Genomic DNA, 19,174 nt, shown 5'->3' on the forward strand with positions numbered 1-19,174 from the left:
CGACCACCGGCATGTCCGCCGCGCCACTGGAAACTTTGAGAAACAAACATGATAGGAAAATGGAGGAAGTACGAATTTGCATAAGCTTCTTTGCAATTATTTATCTACAGCTTATTAACACTTTTTTGATCACTATGTTAATATGCACATGGGAGCAGAGCATATTTAAAACGGTCGGTTTTCTAGGAGAGAGTCAGAGTTGCTGAGGTGTTTGAATGCCGAATTTGTGAGCTAAATGTGATCAGCGAGGATTGAACATTCGCAAGTCACGGTTAAAATGTCGCGTCTTTCCAAGAAATTCAAACAAAATGGTTCAAGAATTTCATGAATGCAACTATCTATTCATCAATAGAGACTGTTAAGCTATCGTTTTTGACCATATTGCATTATTTTTTAACAAAAATTTTTTGAAGAAAGTACATAGTCTGTTGTAGGAGAAATAGGATTTAACTCGAGATGCAATGTCGGATTTATGCCCAAATGATATTCAATAGCTTGTGATTTTTCATAGCTTCTTTGAAATTGTTATAAAACGTCTCGCGATTTATTGCCATTTAGCCATATACAAAAACATGATGTAGTTATGGTAACTAACTATACACATGGATACATGTTATTGTTTACCGCCAGTATAATAGTAATAATAAACCCGAAATTAAGAATTAGAGTTGGGCGTCGTCGAGAGGACTCATACCATACATAGTGGACAATATGTTCGCGGTTTCAATCTTTTAAATCATTTGTTGCCCTCTATACCAGCGTCACTTATATTCGTTTTATAGATTTAGAGATCTACTAGTCAAAGAAAAAAAAACAGTTTGAAATTTTTTTTTTTAAATTATGAGTTCCTCACAAGACAGAGCCTCACTACCAAAGGCAAAAGACCTTGCTCACCATCTTTCCGAGGAGTCGCGAGCTCGAAGACCTTCCCCGCTCAAGACTGCGTTTAAATATGCAATTGATCCTAAAATTGTTTCACTCGGTGGTGGGTTACCACTTCCGTCTTACTTCCCGTTTGAATCTATCAGCGCGACCGCTCCGGCAGCTCCATTCACTGATTATAATGATGTTGAAAAATCGGCGCAAGCTCCGACCGTTGAACTCACGATTGACCGTTATAACCGAAACCAAGAACCGGGCGTTATTCCTTTAGCAACCGCTTTGCAATATGGTCATTCAGCTGGTTCGCCTCCTCTTCTTAAATGGATTAATGAACATACCGAAAAAGTTCATCATCCGCTTTACTCAGACTGGGACACGCTTTTGACGGTTGGCAATACTCAAGGTTGGGATGCCATTTTGAGAACTTTTACTACGAGGGGCGACACTATTTTGGCTGAGGAATATACTTTTTCTTCGGCTATGGAAGCTGCTCATGCGCAAGGTGTCGTGTCTGTTCCGGTAAAAGTTGATCTTGAAGGAATTTTACCCGATGCACTTGATGAGCAGCTTAACAATTGGACTGGACCTAAGCCCAAGCTTCTTTACACCATTCCGTACGTATTTTTTAAATTTTTACGATTTTGCGTATGGATTTATTAATTTTTTTTTTTTTTTTTTTTTTTTAGTACTGGTCAAAACCCAACTGGCGGCACGATTTCTAACGAGCGACGAAAGGCTGTGTACGACGTTCTGTCTAAGCATGATATCATTATTGTTGAAGACGAGCCTTACTATTTCCTTCAGATGGATCCTTACGCGCCAGGTGCGTCTAAGGAAGCTCCGCCAGCTCCTCCAACTTTGGCTGAAGATCCAGAAAAGCATGACAAGTTTCTTTCCAAGCTTATTTTTTCTTACCTCTCACTCGATATTGACGGTCGTGTTCTTCGTTTGGATTCGCTTTCAAAAGTTTTGGCTCCCGGAACCAGGCTTGGTTGGATAGTGGCGCAAGAGAAATTTGTTGAACGATTGGTTAGGCTTAACGAAGTTAGCGTGCAGACGGTTGCTGGATTATCACAGGCCGTGGTTTATTCACTTTTATCTAATTGGGGTCAGGATGGATACTTAGATTGGTTGGTTGAACTTAGAAAAGAATACACTCACCGCCGTAACGTGTGTATTGACGCCTTACATGAATATTTTATTCAGCCGACGGAATATGCTCCTAATGGTCTTAAAGAATTCGTTGAATGGAAAGATCCCAGTGCGGGCATGTTCTTTTGGCTTAAGTTAAATATTCGCAAGCACCCTAAATTTGCCGAACTTGGTTCCAAGAAACTTGAAGAGCATATTTACAATAAGGCAATCGAACATGGCGTGTTGTTCATTCCGGGATCTTGGTTCTTGGCTGATCAACATCCAGTTGAGTCTGATGCCGTGCCATCTGATGATGCCGAGGTTTCAATTTTTTTCCGTGGCACGTTTGCCACCGTTCCGCATGACAAGTTGATTGCCGGTGTTAAACTTTTTGCTGAGACTATTGCATCCGAGTTTTTTTTAAATTAATAACTTGCGTTCTTTATACTCTGGCTAATAATTTTTATGTATATAAAGACATAATTCATATTACTATAAAATTATAAAAGTAAAGTATATTACTAAATATTCTGCATTTTTTTTGTAACAAGTTTATTATTTAATTGAGTTCATTTTTTTTATTCAAGCGTACGCCGACTTTAGTGTTATGTTGCTTTTGGCCAAAGATAAACGTTCAGTTGGTGCCTCCAGAGAAATATTTGAACGGTGCTACGCCAGATGGAAGTGTGACCTTAAAAATAAGAGCCTGGTTGTCAAGGTTAAACCCGGACGCATCTCGATATGCATTGCGACCAAAGTTAACAAATCCATGAGTCGTCATGAAATCATCATCGGACACAATGATGACGTAAAACTCGCCATCAGCACCATTTTTGCCATCAGCGGGGATAAGCGCGATGCCTTCCCATTTTTCGTTAAGCAATTTCCAATCTTGATCACCACCGTTATGAAGACCTTCGCCATTTTGAAATGCGAACTTGCCAAGTTGTGAGTTCACGTTAACATCAAGAAAAGCGCAATACTCTGCCGGCGTGATGGCATCGTCAAGAACTCCGTCTGGTGCCACCGCGCCGTTGATAACGTTGTATTTCTCAATATCGGCAATATTCGTAGCCTTTGAAATATCGTACACGTCAAGATGACGGTAAATCGATTCACTACTGTCTTGGCCATGCCCGAAGTTTGAATCACGAGCCAAAACAAGAAACTGAGTCTCAGAAAGAGCATAAATCTCAGAAGAAGCAGCCGTTCTCGGATTTTTCTTTTTGGACTTAGTGGGGTCAACATATTGAGGAAGCGGGATAACGTATTCTCCAACAAGCACGGGCTTGTCAATAATTGAAATGTCGTACTTGAACAAGCGCGAGTACCGATTCGTGGTCTTATCCAAGCCGCCGTCTTGCACAGCGGCGGATTGAAGGAAAACGTAGAGATACCTTCCATCAGGAGACACGGAGGCACCTTCAAACCCCTGGTTATTGCTGCGACCGGACGTGGGATTAGCTGGAGTAATATCATCACTCTCTGTAAAAAAAAGACGTGGTGAATCAGCAGAAAAACTTTGAGTACCATTTCTAATTGGAATCAACGCATCCACCGGTCGGATTGCTTGAACCATTAAGCCTTCAGAGTTAAATCTGTACATATATGGACCATACTCATCAGAAATCCAAAACCCGTTTGCACCGGTACCGTTCACAAGAACGATCGATTCTGGATCAAGGCATACTTTTGTTTCAGACGCAGGGCCACCTTTGCCACCCCAACCGTCACCGGTATACGTCGCAGCAGGAATATCGGGGAATCCGGGAAAATGAAGAACAGTATCACAGTCAAGACCGGTAAGTGGATTTCCAAACGGGTCTTTAAGAATTATTGTGTCCTCAAGCACCCATTGAGCATTGGGTGCAAAATGACCTGCAAGTTGTGGCTGAAATGACAACTGAAATTTGTACACGCGAGGTTGAAAATTTGTGGTACCTTGTGTGTTCCAGCCACGGTCAGGAAGATTATACGCAACCGCAGAGTAATTGGTTTTTCCGGCGCTAACCTTGATCGAAGGTCTGTCAATTGCAATGGATGACCCAAAAGAAATCGTGTCGCCGTAATCATCTACCGAGCTGCCAGATAAAAACCCGTATGCAACCAAAGAATCATAGGAAAACGTTTGACCGTTACACACGGTCTTATTAACCGCCGCACTTGAAGCCGTGCGTTTTTCAAAAAATCCAGGCAGGCCATGAGCCAATGCGGATACAGCAAGGATAAGCCAAACAACGTGATTAATTGCAGCAACCATTGTTTTGAACGAAACGATAACGTGTCAAAAAAAAATGAATAAAAGACATTGAACATGAGCAAAGAGGGGCTTTTATAATATCTGGAACCGCTTGCCGTGGGCCAGCAAAGACATATGATTGGATTCTAGACCTGTCATTTTAAAAATTCAGGTCAAATAGCATAACCATATCTCGTTCATGCCTGAACAAGTACGGGGTATGGAGACGTGACCATATCAGGTCTAGTCTTCAGTTTCTCGGAAAATAATCATACTCATCCACAAACTTAAAACTGAAGCCAAAAAACGTCCTCATTATATATCAAAATATGCAAAACATGTTTCTTCCAAACCTTAGTTACATTATGAACAAGCCGAATGATTAATCTTATCATGTTCAACGTTTTCGCTATGAACTTATAGCTCACGAGTGGTATAATTGATGCCAGCCATGCCTAATGAATATAATACGTAAGTTTTAACATACTCTCTTTCAACAAAATTTCTCGAATCCTGTTGATTGATAGTTTCATCCGAATTCTGTTGTCCTGATGGCAATCTAGGTTATACTTCGAAGTACAAGTCAAAATCCACGTGTGGACGTAATCTTGTGATCATTGGCTTAAAATTCTCACCCTAACCCGCAATGTTAAACCTTACTGCAGTTATGATTAAAAGTGTTTAACCATGGCATTCCTCATTACGGGGCAAGCCAAGCCAAGATAGAAAACTATTTTTATTATTTTGCCTTCTGATTTATCTTTCGGGTAAGAAAAATTACACGTGAGATGCGCAAGAAACCGAATACAAAAGCTAGCCCGTTTATTTTTTAATACCACGTGAGCGCCTTACTTTTTGAATTTTGGCTCGCTCGCAATCAAAAGATTCCTCCATTCAACCTGGGAAGGTAATGAACGGGATAAACCTGCAACCATCTGGCCCCATCATGATGCAAAAGCTGTTTGAACACAACGTTTGCTTTCGTCGATTGCAGACCAGTTGCTTATAAGGAGAAAAGCAATCAACCTGCTTGTCAAACCGTCCCGTTCCCAGGGTACGGGCTACGTTTTTGAGTGCACTTTGATTGGACCGGGAGAAAGAATTTTGTGCACGATACTCCACGTTCAAGATGGCTTTAAACTACAATATATAGTTAGATATATATAAATATACATATATTCATATATACATTGGCGGGGGGAAATTCGAAGCAATTGTATTTGCAAAATTATAATCTAGAGTAGTTCATTAATTCTTGATATTGCGTTAAAACATACATTCGGTTTTTTTTTTTTTCTCGCTGAATCATTCATTAGTCTTTCACAATGGGTCTTTCATATTTTTTTAATATTTATGCTAGTGTTTACAATCAAAAAAATAGATCTCGAATCTATATTAATAACCGAACAATAAGGCCTCAAGGAAATGTGTGCCATACTGTCGAGGAGAACGAATTTTTTACTCGTTCTTGTTCGCAAACTCTTCGCAACGAGCATTTGGAAGACCGGTCGGAATTTGATATGATCAATGAAATTTCTGTCACTGACTCGACAGAAACACGGCTCGACATGGAACAGGCCGGTAATAGAACCGTACAAGATCATCAAGCTTATGAAGAGCATTCCAACAACGTTGCAAACTCAAATTCGACCACTGAACGCTCAGACTTTCTTTATGAGATTTCGGTCGGGGATATTAAAACACGTGCACTTTTTGATTCTGGGTCTCAAAGAAATTATATTGACCCGGATAGGGTGAAAATCCCGGCTGACAAGATATATGAGCTCGAGCGTCCTATTATCACTCGATTCGCCGGCGAAAGATCGTCCGCTATTTTAAAAACCAAAGCCACGTTACGTGTTGACTTGGGAGGCGTTCCTGTTGGTGATGCAGATTTTTTAATCATGAAGGGAATGAATCATCCAATTATTATTGGCCGTGAATGGATGAGGCTGTATGATGCTGGACTGATTTGGCAAAACCAGGTGCAACATCTTACGTTTGTCGTGCCTGGCATGCAAGGCATATTTTCTTTTTGCCCTCTTGGTCGTGGCCAGGGTCGGGCAGGTTTAGAGACAGCATCGACAAGAACGGCCACTTGCAAGTTTTAAAAAAAAACTTGGTCGGTGCCGTGACGAATTTAGCTCAAACCTCGACAACCAACCAACATGATGGTTATTTTTATTGCAAACCGGTTTGATCTTAAAATTCAGTCTCTAAGTCATGAATGCGTTCACAAGCCTGATTTTGTGTTGTGGGTGGAAGAGAGATGCGACCCATGAAAGCCAAAAATGCACGAAGTCGAGCGACATTAAAAAAATAAAGTTTAATCCAGGGGGGTCGTCAAATCTCTAGGATCATTGTATAGAATATTTTAAAGTGACATGTAAAAAATGTAGATATAGAGAAAATTTTGTATTATTATATTATTAATAGAAATTAATGCATAACTAGTCATAGTAACATTATTGATTTGTTTTGAATGAGGACTAATGGCTGGAGCAGCCATCGTTACTGAGCTCCGCCGACTTTCGGTCAGATACGCGGAGAACAACAATCTTGAGATGCTGAATCTATAAGAAAATTACCGTGGTAGTTTAGAGGGTTGTCTATTTATATATCAAGGTAGATATACTCTATTTTTCATGTTCTTGAAAAAAAAAAAAAAGAATAGCCTTTAAAAGCAAAAATGATCGAAACTGAGCGTTGTACGTTGTACGTTGTACGTTGAGTGATATTAACCTAATCATAATCAAAATAAAAAAATATTAAATAATGTTAAACCCATTTATGAAATAAACTCTTCCACTATTTTATTGAACTCTTCGGCTTTTTGAATGTTCGTAATGTGACCAGACTTATCAAGAATTTTTACTTGGCCACCCGATAACTCTCCCAATGTTACTGCCACGTTCGGCAATGGTCCATCTTCTGATCCAGAAAGAATCAACACTTCATCTGACTCACCCCTCTGCTTAATATTTTTTAACGCCGTTGTCAAATCAAAATTCTGCAACGCTCTAACCGAGGCTACGAAGCCTTCAGGCGTAGCACCGTGCAACATATTAAGTAATTCATCTTTCCTCTTCGTATGATGCTCTAAAAACAGTTTTCCATCCTCGCCCGGAAACCACCTATCCAACGTTTGCGAAGCAAGAGTTTCAATTCCTCCAGGGGATGTTGCAGTCTTGATTCGGGGTTCAAAGACATCCGCCTGTCCAGGCGGTGCAGACTTTAACCCGCTTCCGGAAGCAACGATCTTGCCAATTCGACTATGATGTCGGTCCTTAGACAGCAATGTCGTTGTCGCTCCCATGCTGAGTCCAACTAATGCATGTAATCGCGCAATCTTCAAATGATCCAACAACGCAACAATGTCATCCGCCAAGTCTTCAAACCTGAGGCCTTTGTTGAAGTAGTCAAACTCCGCATCTTCGGCAAGAGGGGACAAGCCATGAAACCGTTGATCGTAAAGAATAATAGAATATTTGTCCTTGAAATGTTCCACAAATTCTTGCCACAGTATATCGTAGTTTGAAGATAATGAGTTCGATAATGCAATCACTGGCAAACTCAAATCGCTAGATGCAAGAAATTTGTATGCGATTTTAATTTTCGGATTGGATGGAAGCGAGAATCGTCCATATTCAAATTGGGAATCAGGTTCTGGTGCAGACATTTGTGATAGAAATTCTGTGGAACGGTAGTGTTGAGCGTGTAAATCTGACTTACGTTTCCGTTATATATCGTCGACAAGTGCAACAAATTGCACCGTTTCCGTCGGACGAAACACGGAGCTTAGAAAACGTCATTGGCGTATATTAATTAATTGTATAATGAAATTTAATTTTACCAGTTTTTTTTTTTTGTTTTTTTTATTATTCAACTTATTACAATTTATATATATGTACAACATTGCAAGGCTAATTAATCGAGTCCTGCAAATGACGGTTTGGGTCTTGAAGGTTTAGGGGCAGTAAACGTCTTGCCTTTACGTTTCCGCTTCTTTTGCTTCTTTTTCTTCTTCTTCTTGCCATCGTCAGAACTGTCACTATCGTCGCTGTCACTATCGTCCTCGCCATCATCATCTGAATCGGAATCAGAGAATTTTTCTTTTCCCTTTTTCTCTTCGTCATCGTGCTCGTTCCATATTTTCACAACTTCGCCTCCGGTGGAAATAATTCGTCCAAACGCATCTGCTGAAACACTCTGCACTCCATCTTCACCGCCATGCTCCAGTATTCGTAATCTTTTCCGGCTTCGTGCATCGAGTAATCTCACATACCCATCTGCACCACCAGCAATAACTTTCTCTCCCGGATACTCCGCCACGCAATCAATGCTCTCGTCGCTTAGTTTCGCTCTACTTTGTTGATCCTCCCAATTGTTTTTCTCCCAAAATGTCAATACGCCAGTTGCCATTCCCATAACCGCTATGACCGGAACCCTTTTATCAGGATTGACGCCAACACCGGTGGAAGGATTGTATTCGAAATACGACGGATAACAAATCGTCGAGCAAAGGATTTCGTCTTCTTGATCTTCTGATGTCAATAATTTTCCTTTACGAATATCAATTCGGGTTACGGTCGTGGATCCGGTTGTAATTAATTGATAGCTATTTTGATACTGCGCCAGGTGAGAAATTGACGTAATGTAGTCATCATGGCACTCGGTGAACGTATGTGTTGGTTTAACAGTCCGAGGATCAAACAGCTTAAGTGTCGAGTTTTCATCACCTACTAAAATATGAGTACTCGTAACTTGGAGTGCAGTGGGTTCGGATCTGTTTGTTAGTTCCATAGAAAGTATTAATGAATAATTTTTTTTTACATACTCAATATCACGAACACTCTTTGCAATCACTCTTCCGGTCTCTGCGGATGCTTGCTTCAAAACAGAATCTGATCCAACCGAATACAAAACTAAAACAGTAACAGTTAACCATCGTGATAAAATATTTAAAAAAAAATTGTTCATACCATTGCCATTTTCGTCAAAAGTCAAGGCACGACAACTTCCCTTGTGACGTCGCGTCTTCCACATCCGTTTAACGTCAAAAAGCTTAACTTCTTTTTCTTGTTCATTAAAATCTTCATCATTATCACTATCATCAATTTCATGTTCTCCGTTGTCCTCATCATCAGGAGCATATCGTTGCATGAAAACATGACCGGTAGACAGTCCTGTTGCTAATAACGCTTTTGATGGATGCACCGACGAGCAAAAAATTGTGTCCGAAAACGAAATGGTCGTTGACGGCTTATTGCTCTGCATCTTACGTTAAAAGTTATCTTGCTTATTTATATCTCGTTAGAAAATAATCAATGTTAATTTTGTAGAATAATAATTACATGAGAGTTGAGGACATAAAAAATTTCAGGGGTAACTTACAATTTAGAAAACTGTACTTATTACCGTGAACACATGAAAAAAAAGTTATACACAAAACTTTTTATTAGTTTAGAGCAAATGGAGAGATGGTAACTATTTTGTTCAAGATATAAAACTAACATGTCATTACAATATATTTAGCGCAAAATTTATAAACTTGAAGAAATAACAATGCATCGTTTTTTTTGTCATCTAGGGTATGAATTAAATCAACTCAAGGCTGAAGAGACTGAAAGACGAAAGGTAAGCACGTAATAAAAAGACTTCAAGTTACATTCACAATAACTTTTGATATGTCACGACATATTTAGCCACTAAAATATAAATTAAAGGATAAGTATAAGCTTAATGTTTAAGAGCAAGACGGTTACTATGTAGTTATTCATATAATAAACAAGTAACTATAAGTAAATGTTTAACAAATAAATAATACACATAGGCTTCTACGCGTAATTGAAATATTTAACCAATTTAGTGGCATTCTGGAAAATATGATGATTTTTTTGTACTTTGTTGGTTCGAATATCTCTTTGCCGGTCGGGCACCGAACCACAAGATACTTACAAGCTATGACATCGCGAACATGTTCACTAACTATACCAAATTTACGAATAATTTGTTACATGGTAAAAATTGTGACTTGTGATTTGTGAATTGTATGCTGTGGAAAAGTTACCACTGTATAGCAACAATTTTTTTCGGATTATATATTTTGCAAGTCTAGCGCGCCCCAACAGTTCTCCCAAATAAGCGAAACTATGCTGATGTAGAATTTCAGCATTTAAAATCATCATTTTGTAAAGTTCAATTTCCAATAAAATACTGTATATCAAGCAGACATTCCATTTTTTTCGATTGATATTTTCTAAAATTATTGAAAGCTAAAGGCTCGTTTGCGATTTCAAACGGCGTCATTAGAGTTTCATTTTATGCAGTCTCCGAAAGTTAAACTGAGGGTAGGCCCACGTCGGCCCAATTTGACGTGCCAACCGCAATAGAATTTAGATCCGTTTTTGAATCGTGAAAATTTCACTTCTTTCCCCCGGGACTGATTGTTTTCTAATTGACAACAAATCATGTCAATACCTTCAGACGTTTACGGCGTTGTTGAGATTGGATCAAATGGCGTCCGTTTCGTTGTCGCTGATCTGCCACAAGATTACAGAGCCCGAAATCTTGCACCGTTGTTCTATGATCGTGCCAAAATCTCAGTGTTTGATGCAATATCATCAAACTCTTCCAATACAATTCCACCAGGAGTTCTTTTTGATCTTAGGCACGCCATAGAACGATTTAATAAAATATGTGGTTCACTTAATGTCCTATCACGAAACATATCAGTCATTGCCACTGAGGCCTGTCGGCGTACGTCCAACGCCGGCGAGCTTGCACAAATGCTACACCTAATCAATCCCGAATGGTCAATTAATTTTCTCTCCCAAGAAGTCGAATCAAACTATGGTGTTTGGGGTATTATATCATCGCTCTCAGACGTGCAAGGGATCACCGTAGATGTCGGAGGCGGGAGTTGTCAGATATCATGGACGTACGCTTCAAAGGATATTGTTCATTTAGCGCCTAAGCCAGCGCTCACCTCGTTTGGAGCTATTGAGCTTTCAAATCGTTTGCATACAGTTGGAGAAAATCAATTGAAGCGAGAACTTATTTCCTCCTTTCAACGAGCATTTCGAGAGATTCAAGTACCGGCGCACTGGAATGGGGTGACTCTTTACCTCTGTGGAGGTGGACTGCGGGCCTTGGCGGCTCTTAGTATGTACACACAATCTCAACACAAGCCCTATCCTATTCCAGTTATTAATGGATACCGATGTACTATGGAAGATCTAAAACGATTGGTTGAAATCTCAATAAACGAGAGCATTATCGAGGACTTGGAAAAAGTATTTAGAATTTCAAAACGAAGAGCTATGCAAATACCTGCACTTTTGGTGCTAGTGCGAGCCCTCATTGTAACCGCTCCTTCGATTATCTCGATTTATTTTTGTCAAGGTATGCAACATGGATTTACTAATAAGCAATTTCTAACAATTATACAGGTGGAGTTAAAGAAGGATTATTGTTTGAAAAAATACCACCCGAAGTCAGGTTAATGGACCCATTAGTTACCAGCACAAAACGATTAGCCAAGCCCGCTTCTGCTCATATTTTGGAATTAGTGCAGTTAGTTACTCCGCCAAGCCTTGTTCCTTTATATATTTTTGAACGAATGCTGCCAGCTGTAGCTTATTCAGCTTATGAACACATGAACTACAGCAAGGACACTCGAGCAACTGCGGCACTCATATTTGCAACTTTTGGAAACCTTTCAACTGCGTACGGATTGTCACATATAGACCGCGCACTTTTAGGCTTAATTCTTTGCGAAAGATGGGGTGGTGATGTTATGGATGATGAAATCAAGGACGGACTGCGGAATGTTGTGATCAAGGAATGCGGCGGTAGTTCGGTTTATCTTTTTTGGGGACAATATATTGCCATATTATTACAGATTCTCGCAGGTTTGTTTCCGGTAGGAATTGTTGATGATAATAATCGCGTTAAAGCTGGTATTTCAGGATCTTCCACTGATCTTCTGATTAATCTTTCATTTGCAAGGGGTGACCCTTTTGTGGAATCAATCAATTTTAGAATCGAGAAACTAGGGAAGAAATTGATGAAATTAAGAAAAAAGCATAATATTTCTGATTTTCCTAGAATAGATGTTAGGATAGGCGTTCATTAAACTTCACAATTTATTACATATTTTTGCGTTCTTACCTTTAATTACTATCATACTTTTTTTATTCTTTCCCATTATTTTTATCTGTCAAACAAAGAATGATGAGAGTACTGGTTGAATTTTAGTTATCACTATTTAAACGATTAAAATAACAACATATCGTTATTAGATGTCGTTATTAATGTGGGTTATAAGAGGTCATAAAAATTAAAATATTATGGCACTTTTGAATAGCTCATCATTTGATAAAATGACATTGACACAGCAATGTTATGATGATAAACTTTTGTATTATACAATCAATATTATACACTTTGATTTTCACTCAAGAGTGAAATCAAATTCACTAAAGAGAGTCTTAAATCGTTCCGCATCATTGACTTCTTCCTGTTCGGTTTGAACGCATTTTTTCCAATCAAACCGATCAGGAAAGCCAAGAACATTAGCTAAAACTTTCCGTCCAAATTGAAGATCAAATCTCATGTCATTACTTAATAGAATATATAATACTTTCCCACCAGGCAAGTATACTTTGAAAAAGTCCTCCTCTGCGTCTGCTATTTCTGAGCTGTCTTCCCTTTCCTCAAGCTTATACCCATTGATCTGAGACGCTTTTTCAAATTCTGGTTTCACTTTGTCCAATTTGTCACTAGGTACCGGAATAATTTGAACATGAAAATGAATTCCATTATACCGACTAATCTCTAAAGCAATGGCACTGTAACCATGCTTGGCAAGCATTTCTGATATTCGTTCCTTGTACTTGGTCATTTCTTTTCTGGTTTTGATCCGACTTTCCTCATCTTCTATCGAACTAATTGTCGGACCATGCGATAGCGGAATAATGATAACATGGGCAGGGCAATCAAGACTGTTTGAATTAGACTTTGGTAAAGGGCCCTTGGCAGTTGTCACATAAGAATCTTCACCAATCGATACAATAAAATGTTGAGCCAATTGAGGATTAGCAAGACAAAAAAAGCAGGTCGATGGATCAACTGGTTGTCTTGTCGGTCTTGGTTGATTTTGTCCTCTTTTTGGCTTTTCTTTGCGTTTAAACTGTCGCTCTTGATTATCATCCTCATTTTTGCGTTTGATACCCGTACCCCAAATCAAATCTTCCTCTTCGTCTGCTTGACTTGATGGATCATTTCGTGCCTCAGCTGCTCTTATCTTTGATCCTTCAATATACGGATTTGGTGTAGTATTCGCTGGTGGATCTGTGGGCTGAAATGGTACGGTAATATTAAACGCATAAAACCACTTTTGCTTTTCTGAATTGGCAAATGGTGCTATTGATATAAATCTAGTGTACCTTTCTCCCGCAGGTGCATTATTAAGAAATCCCTCGTTCTTAAATGGCTCTCTTTCCCAAAATACAGGACCAGGTGAAAAGTGATACCGGGGTTGAAGAATAGTCGCGACCTCACCAATTTTCATGTCCTTCTTGGTCGACAATATTGCTTCTTTACCCTTTGCCGAGTCCGATAATAAATCTATATGGAGTGGGAAATGATCCGTTATAAGGACGTCGACATCGTTCTGAACTTTAAGTTTCTCGAGTTCAAACGAGCTGGCATAAGAACTAATCGCAGAAATCTTGGCCCCCTTTTTTGTGACAATGGTTCCTGAGCTTTGCAAGCAGATCAAATTTTCGGATAGTTGCCCATTACTGGCAATTGCTTTCTTAACCTGTGGTGGGATGTATTTTGAAGAATAAAAATACGTTGGAAGTGAAGGAGTTAATTTTTTCGAAAGAACCAGTTCTATTAATTCATCTGAAGTATCTGATCTAAACACCTGGCCTAACAAGAAGAGCGCATCGAACGGTCCGGCAGCAGAGGAATTGATTTGGTCGGCCTTGGCTAAAGCATTCCTTAGATCCAAAGCTGGGCTTCCAAAAACAAGACTATACAAACGAAAGTTAGTTCTGCCCATGACGTGACAATATTACTCACATTTTAGATGTCATTGGAAGCAGCGATATAAGAATACGAAATACAAATTAAACAATGACTTATTGTATTAAGTTCAAACAACGGCACTGCACTTATTGAAAAAATATATCTCACAAATCACAAAATTTGCACATGATTAGTTACTTGTGGATCACAGTTGCCGACATCAAGATGACACAATTATTTAACACTATTTTGTTTTAAAGTATAGCGTCAAAAATATTACGTGTCTCGAATCGTGCTTACATATAGTTATTTATATTTTGTCATTTATAAAAAAAATTTTCTCGCATGGTAAATACGTACGATATGTGATCTTACAGTGTTCTGTGGCTTGCAATTAAGTTTGTATAGCAAAAAACAAGCACAAGGTTTCGCAAACCTCCGAGGGCGCCAAAAAAAAAAAAAAATTGTCATACTATTCATTGAAAAAAAAAATCTTCATTATTAACGGTGCGAAATAAAGAAAATCAGCCACGGACGGAACTAAAACATTTCAGATTTGGTATTACAAAAAAAATTTTTTTTCAGCGCTGGTCAAAGGATAAATTATCGTCTTTTCCCTTTGTCTTTTCAGATTTTTTTTTTTTTTTCAACTCAATTATTTCAACGTAGAAGATTTTAAACCAAATTTGGGTGATCGCACTGAATTCATCGCTTGTGTCGAAGAGAAAAAGATGTCAAAATCTCTTTCAAAGTCAGGTTCAACTAAGTCAACTTTTTTTGGGTCTCCTCCTAAGAAGCAGAAGTTTAGAAGCATAAAAAACGCAGAGAAGGATGAAGTCGAGTTAGCCCTTGAACAGGCCGTATTTGGTGATTTGGATGGATTTGCGGAAGGTTTACAAGAGCTTGCAGATTCAAAGTTTGATTCAGTTGACGAGGATGATGATGATGATGATGAAGACAATATTTCTGAGGTTTCTCCAGTTTCTGATGATGACCAAGATGAAGAGGCTCTGACTTTTCAAAATCTTGATAATAACGATGTATGTGAAAAACGGCATACATATCATAATATTGGCGTTACTAACATGTTGGCTTAGTTATTCATTGTTGACGGTGTGAGCGACCAGACTTCTGGTGTTACCGTTTTAGAAAACGACACAGCCAAGCCGGTTCACAAGCGGGAACGAGGACCCCCGCCAGCATGGGAAGACAGTGATGATGAAAGACTTAGCATATCACTCAGTTCATCTGACAAGCTGAGAAAGCTACGGATATCTGAGGATGATGATGTGATAACCGGGGTCGAATATACTTCCAGATTACGATCACAATTTCAAAGAATTTATCCTGTTCCAGAGTGGGCCAAAACATCTCAAAACACCAAATCTGCAGATGGCAATGACGGTTCCGATTCTGATGACTATGAAGCCGAGGATGAAGAAGAAAGACTTTTGGCTACAGATCCTCTCGAAAAGATTCTTCAACATACCGCCACATTCACTTCCAAGTCAAAGACAACGCTATTGCCGGCTTCAATCCTAGACATCTCTCGTCTAAAAGACGCAAACCAGCAGGCACCTTCCCATGTAAGTTTGAGTTATGATGGTTTTATTTTGAAAAAAAAATTACTAACTTTTGTAGTCCGCCATTCAAACTCTTTCATTCCATCCTACCTTACCACTACTTCTGTCTGCTGGTTATGATAGAACGTTGAGAATATTCAACGTTGATGGCAAGACTAACCAACTTGCAACGTCTTTACATATTCGGTCTTCTCCTGTTCAAACAGCTCAGTTTCATGTCGATGGTCGTCGTGCATTCCTTGGAGGACGTAGGCGATATTTTTACATCTGGGATTTGGAAAGCGGGTCGGTTGACAAAATTTCACGAATGTATGGCCATGAACAACATCAGCGCAGTATGGAGAGGTTCAAACTATCACCTTGTGGTAGATTTATTGGACTGATTGGATCGGGAGGTTGGGTTAATCTTCTTGATGCTACAAATGGGCAATGGATTTCAGGCGCGAAGATTGAAGGTGGGCAAGTAGCCGATTTTGTTTGGAGCCAAGATGGTGGCAGTATTAGTCTTGTCAACAATTCTGGTGAGGTTTGGGAATGGAGCACTTCTGAACGGCGCTTTATCTCCAGGTGGGCGGATTTTGGCGGTGTCGGTATTACATCTGTTGCGGCCTCGAACAACTGGATAGCATTGGGAAGTCAGAGTGGCATTGTCAATGTGTATGATACTAACAAGAGAGATGACGGGCAACCCAAATTATTTGCCACCTTGGATCAACTTGTTACTTCTATTTCTGGATTGAACTTTTCTCATGATGGTCAAATTTTAGGGCTGTCATCTCGGGCAAAGAAAGATGCTTTTAGATTTGCTCATCTTCCAACTGGCACGGTGTTTAAGAATTGGCCAACGTCTGGTACGCCCCTGGGCAGAGTTACTTCGTCCGCTTTCAGTGCTGGCTCTGAATTCTTTGCTACTGGTAATGAAGCTGGAAAGATCAGACTTTTTAAGCTTAATCATTATGCTTAAGAACTCATTTGATTATTATAACTTCGCATGCATAGTTACATTTTTTTTAATGGTTAGGGGCTGGTGTTTGCTTGACGTTTGTAAATATTGATATAGTATTTCCAAGTTTATGTGGCTTTTTGCTTCGTTTTTTTTTTATTTTTTTAAATCTTTATTTGCTTAGTTTAATTTATAACATTGTTACGATCAATCTATGGTTGTTTAAGGGTCTTGACCAGAAAACACGGACGTTTTTTAAATTTATTTTTAAATCGAAATGATAAAAAAAAAGTTAAATAAATTTCGATGTATAACAAAAACAATTCTTAAACAAATGGAGAAATATGTGTGGTGCATGTCAAGGTGGGCCAATTGTACGGCCCTCTGTCTTTTCGTACCTTATACAATAACTATCAACTTGTAATTTGCGATAAACTTAGTTGTGTCAACTATGATGATGATGATGCCACGCGGTTGCCACGTGGAGCCCATGCGATGCCCCAAAACCCCATGAAAATGTCTCAGTGTAAACAACCAACTCGATATCTGCACGGTTGCTAATGCGGCAGAATAAAAATTATGAACTTGCCGTGGTGGAAAAACATTGCCCTTTTTTTTTTTCTTTTTTTTTCAATTGTGGCTGCTTAGTGCCGAATTAAACGCACATAAGCAACCTCCTCCTGTGGCATTGCTAGTTTTCTCACCTCACCCAAAAATTGTATACCTTCAGTTTTTATCTCTTGTGCTGTTTGCTTTTGCGATTGTATACTGTATATCGTGCAAGTTTTTACTTAAGTTCTACTGCTATCGATCTTTATGCAGAGGCCATCACTACAGCTTCGCGTCAGTCTCGACTTGTCATGTATCAATCTGCCTTGTGATACTCGACCCCCTTTAAACAAGGAAGATGGTGCCACGGTCGAAATATTTGGAAATGTGATTGCATTTTATGATGCGTTGGAAGAATCTTATTTGAATGCAACACTGCCGCCTTTTAATATTCGAGAGTTGGAAGTTCGTTTCACATCAAGAGCATTGTTGGTCAGTTCCTCTTGGGATAACTGCGCGGTTCCGGATCTTTATTCGAAGAAAGTAGTAGTATTTTCAGAATCGAATAAAACTTCAATACCAGAAGCGCTTTGTAATGGTCCGTTGTTTACATCATTCAAAGTTCCGTTTAAAATACAAGTACCGGCATGGCTGCCGCCGACGATCAATTCCAGCCACACAAAAGTTGTACATAGCATTCAGGCCAGACTTAAATATTCAAGTCCTCGTTCAGCATTTTCGTTTTTTCTTGGTCCTCAATCGACAGTGAAATCATTTAGGGAAATCAAAATATGCTTATCCGGTCCATCAAATGTTTCAAGTTCTGTTATACGAACATTCACTAGCTCCAAGGAGAAAAAAGATGATTTTTATTGGAAAGTACAGGCACCACATTATTCTGCCAAAAATTCTCATGTTCAGTTATATCTCAGGTTTAGCATTTTACCAAGTACAGTACAAGCATATCTGGCTGCTCACTCGGTTCATATTGATTTAGTACAAGAACGTGTTAAAATACATAATATTGATGCTCAATCTCCATGGGAAGCAGTAGCTCATAACGGAGAATCATTTGCATCGTTTGCATTGAGTAAGGATGCAAAAAAGTCTTTGGAAAGAACGGTAGGGAGAACAAATTTTTTTTTGCTAATATTGCCTAACCGGGTTAAACAGGAAGACATAACCATGTCACCATTTGTCGTTTCATTTCCTAATCCACCACCACATTTCTCTGCAGATAACGGATCTTCAACAGAGATTCGATATGCAACACAAATTTGCCTGTCGCTCAGAGATTGCAAAAAATTATTACCGTCATGCAACACGCCATATCTGAAAGTGAAACACAAAATCAGAATCATGGTTTACTTGACTAATGCAAATTTGAAAGCTCAAGAAGTGTATACGATTTGCGTTCCGGTCGTGATTACAAATCCGGACGATGCCAATTTGAGCAACGGCTTGCCACTTGCCGATCAGGAAAACGATAGCTTTGCAGAGTTGTTATCTGACAATTCAAGCGAGGATCGTGGTGACATTGATCATCTTCCGTCTTACGAAGATGCGGTTTATCAAAACCAACTTATATACGTCTTTGGTCCGATAACCAAGCAAGTAGTTGTTGGTCGTCCACAAGATGAAGACACAAACCTGCCGATTTCAAACTAAGTCGCCAAAGTTGAATGACAAAGAAAACCTTCGCATTTTAATGTACTATTAGTGTTTGTCTCAAAACAATTTTTGCGTTAATATTAAAATTATTTTTCCATGTTGCACTATTATTAATACCCTTTCTTGATTTACATA

The 19,174-nt window shown here is 39.1% G+C and overlaps 9 protein-coding genes across 9 annotated transcripts; 5 read left to right on the forward strand and 4 right to left on the reverse strand.

The window, feature by feature from the left end:
* Window positions 1-726: 726 nt before the first annotated feature.
* Window positions 727-2,597, forward strand: V1514DRAFT_327372 (pyridoxal phosphate-dependent transferase). Its single transcript, XM_066926965.1, has 2 exons — window positions 727-1,496; window positions 1,569-2,597. Exons 1-2 carry the CDS (start codon window positions 841-843, stop codon window positions 2,443-2,445), a joined length of 1,533 nt encoding a protein of 510 aa, XP_066784663.1. The 5' UTR covers window positions 727-840; the 3' UTR covers window positions 2,446-2,597.
* V1514DRAFT_236225 (esterase-like activity of phytase-domain-containing protein) lies at window positions 2,548-4,493 on the reverse strand. The gene has a single exon (XM_066924747.1). It carries the CDS (start codon window positions 4,274-4,276, stop codon window positions 2,651-2,653), a length of 1,626 nt encoding a protein of 541 aa, XP_066784664.1. The 5' UTR covers window positions 4,277-4,493; the 3' UTR covers window positions 2,548-2,650.
* Window positions 4,494-5,580: 1,087 nt separating this feature from the next.
* Window positions 5,581-6,366, forward strand: V1514DRAFT_318711 (uncharacterized protein; the record flags this gene model as incomplete). Its single annotated transcript, XM_066925896.1, has 1 exon — window positions 5,581-6,366. One exon carries the CDS (start codon window positions 5,581-5,583, stop codon window positions 6,364-6,366), a length of 786 nt encoding a protein of 261 aa, XP_066784665.1.
* A 289-nt stretch (window positions 6,367-6,655) lies between these two features.
* Window positions 6,656-8,138, reverse strand: V1514DRAFT_327376 (Alpha/Beta hydrolase protein). Its single transcript, XM_066926966.1, has one exon. The coding sequence runs from the start codon at window positions 7,932-7,934 to the stop codon at window positions 7,044-7,046; it is 891 nt and encodes a 296-aa protein (XP_066784666.1). The 5' UTR covers window positions 7,935-8,138; the 3' UTR covers window positions 6,656-7,043.
* On the reverse strand, window positions 8,127-9,598 carry V1514DRAFT_327378 (WD40-repeat-containing domain protein). The gene is made up of 3 exons (XM_066926967.1): window positions 9,238-9,598; window positions 9,093-9,180; window positions 8,127-9,041 (listed from the first exon to the last, which is right to left on the reverse strand). Exons 1-3 carry the CDS (start codon window positions 9,530-9,532, stop codon window positions 8,183-8,185), a joined length of 1,242 nt encoding a protein of 413 aa, XP_066784667.1. The 5' UTR covers window positions 9,533-9,598; the 3' UTR covers window positions 8,127-8,182.
* Window positions 9,599-10,669: 1,071 nt separating this feature from the next.
* V1514DRAFT_366531 (Ppx/GppA phosphatase family-domain-containing protein) lies at window positions 10,670-12,759 on the forward strand. Its single transcript, XM_066929832.1, has 2 exons — window positions 10,670-11,659; window positions 11,707-12,759. The coding sequence occupies exons 1-2, from the start codon at window positions 10,726-10,728 to the stop codon at window positions 12,390-12,392; spliced, it is 1,620 nt and encodes a 539-aa protein (XP_066784668.1). The 5' UTR covers window positions 10,670-10,725; the 3' UTR covers window positions 12,393-12,759.
* V1514DRAFT_366532 (CwfJ C-terminus 1-domain-containing protein-like protein) lies at window positions 12,581-14,609 on the reverse strand. Its single transcript, XM_066929833.1, has 2 exons — window positions 14,348-14,609; window positions 12,581-14,298 (listed from the first exon to the last, which is right to left on the reverse strand). The coding sequence occupies exons 1-2, from the start codon at window positions 14,359-14,361 to the stop codon at window positions 12,711-12,713; spliced, it is 1,602 nt and encodes a 533-aa protein (XP_066784669.1). The 5' UTR covers window positions 14,362-14,609; the 3' UTR covers window positions 12,581-12,710.
* Window positions 14,610-14,735: 126 nt separating this feature from the next.
* On the forward strand, window positions 14,736-17,066 carry V1514DRAFT_304017 (WD40-repeat-containing domain protein). Its single transcript, XM_066925619.1, has 3 exons — window positions 14,736-15,333; window positions 15,391-15,879; window positions 15,935-17,066. Exons 1-3 carry the CDS (start codon window positions 15,025-15,027, stop codon window positions 16,838-16,840), a joined length of 1,704 nt encoding a protein of 567 aa, XP_066784670.1. The 5' UTR covers window positions 14,736-15,024; the 3' UTR covers window positions 16,841-17,066.
* Window positions 17,067-17,319: 253 nt separating this feature from the next.
* Window positions 17,320-19,103, forward strand: V1514DRAFT_327386 (uncharacterized protein). The gene is made up of 2 exons (XM_066926968.1): window positions 17,320-18,490; window positions 18,542-19,103. Exons 1-2 carry the CDS (start codon window positions 17,636-17,638, stop codon window positions 19,034-19,036), a joined length of 1,350 nt encoding a protein of 449 aa, XP_066784671.1. The 5' UTR covers window positions 17,320-17,635; the 3' UTR covers window positions 19,037-19,103.
* Window positions 19,104-19,174: the final 71 nt, after the last annotated feature.

This window comes from Lipomyces japonicus (genome assembly GCF_038497905.1).
Source record: "Lipomyces japonicus strain CBS 7319 unplaced genomic scaffold V1514scaffold_9, whole genome shotgun sequence".
Taxonomy (NCBI): Eukaryota; Fungi; Ascomycota; class Lipomycetes; order Lipomycetales; family Lipomycetaceae; genus Lipomyces; species Lipomyces japonicus.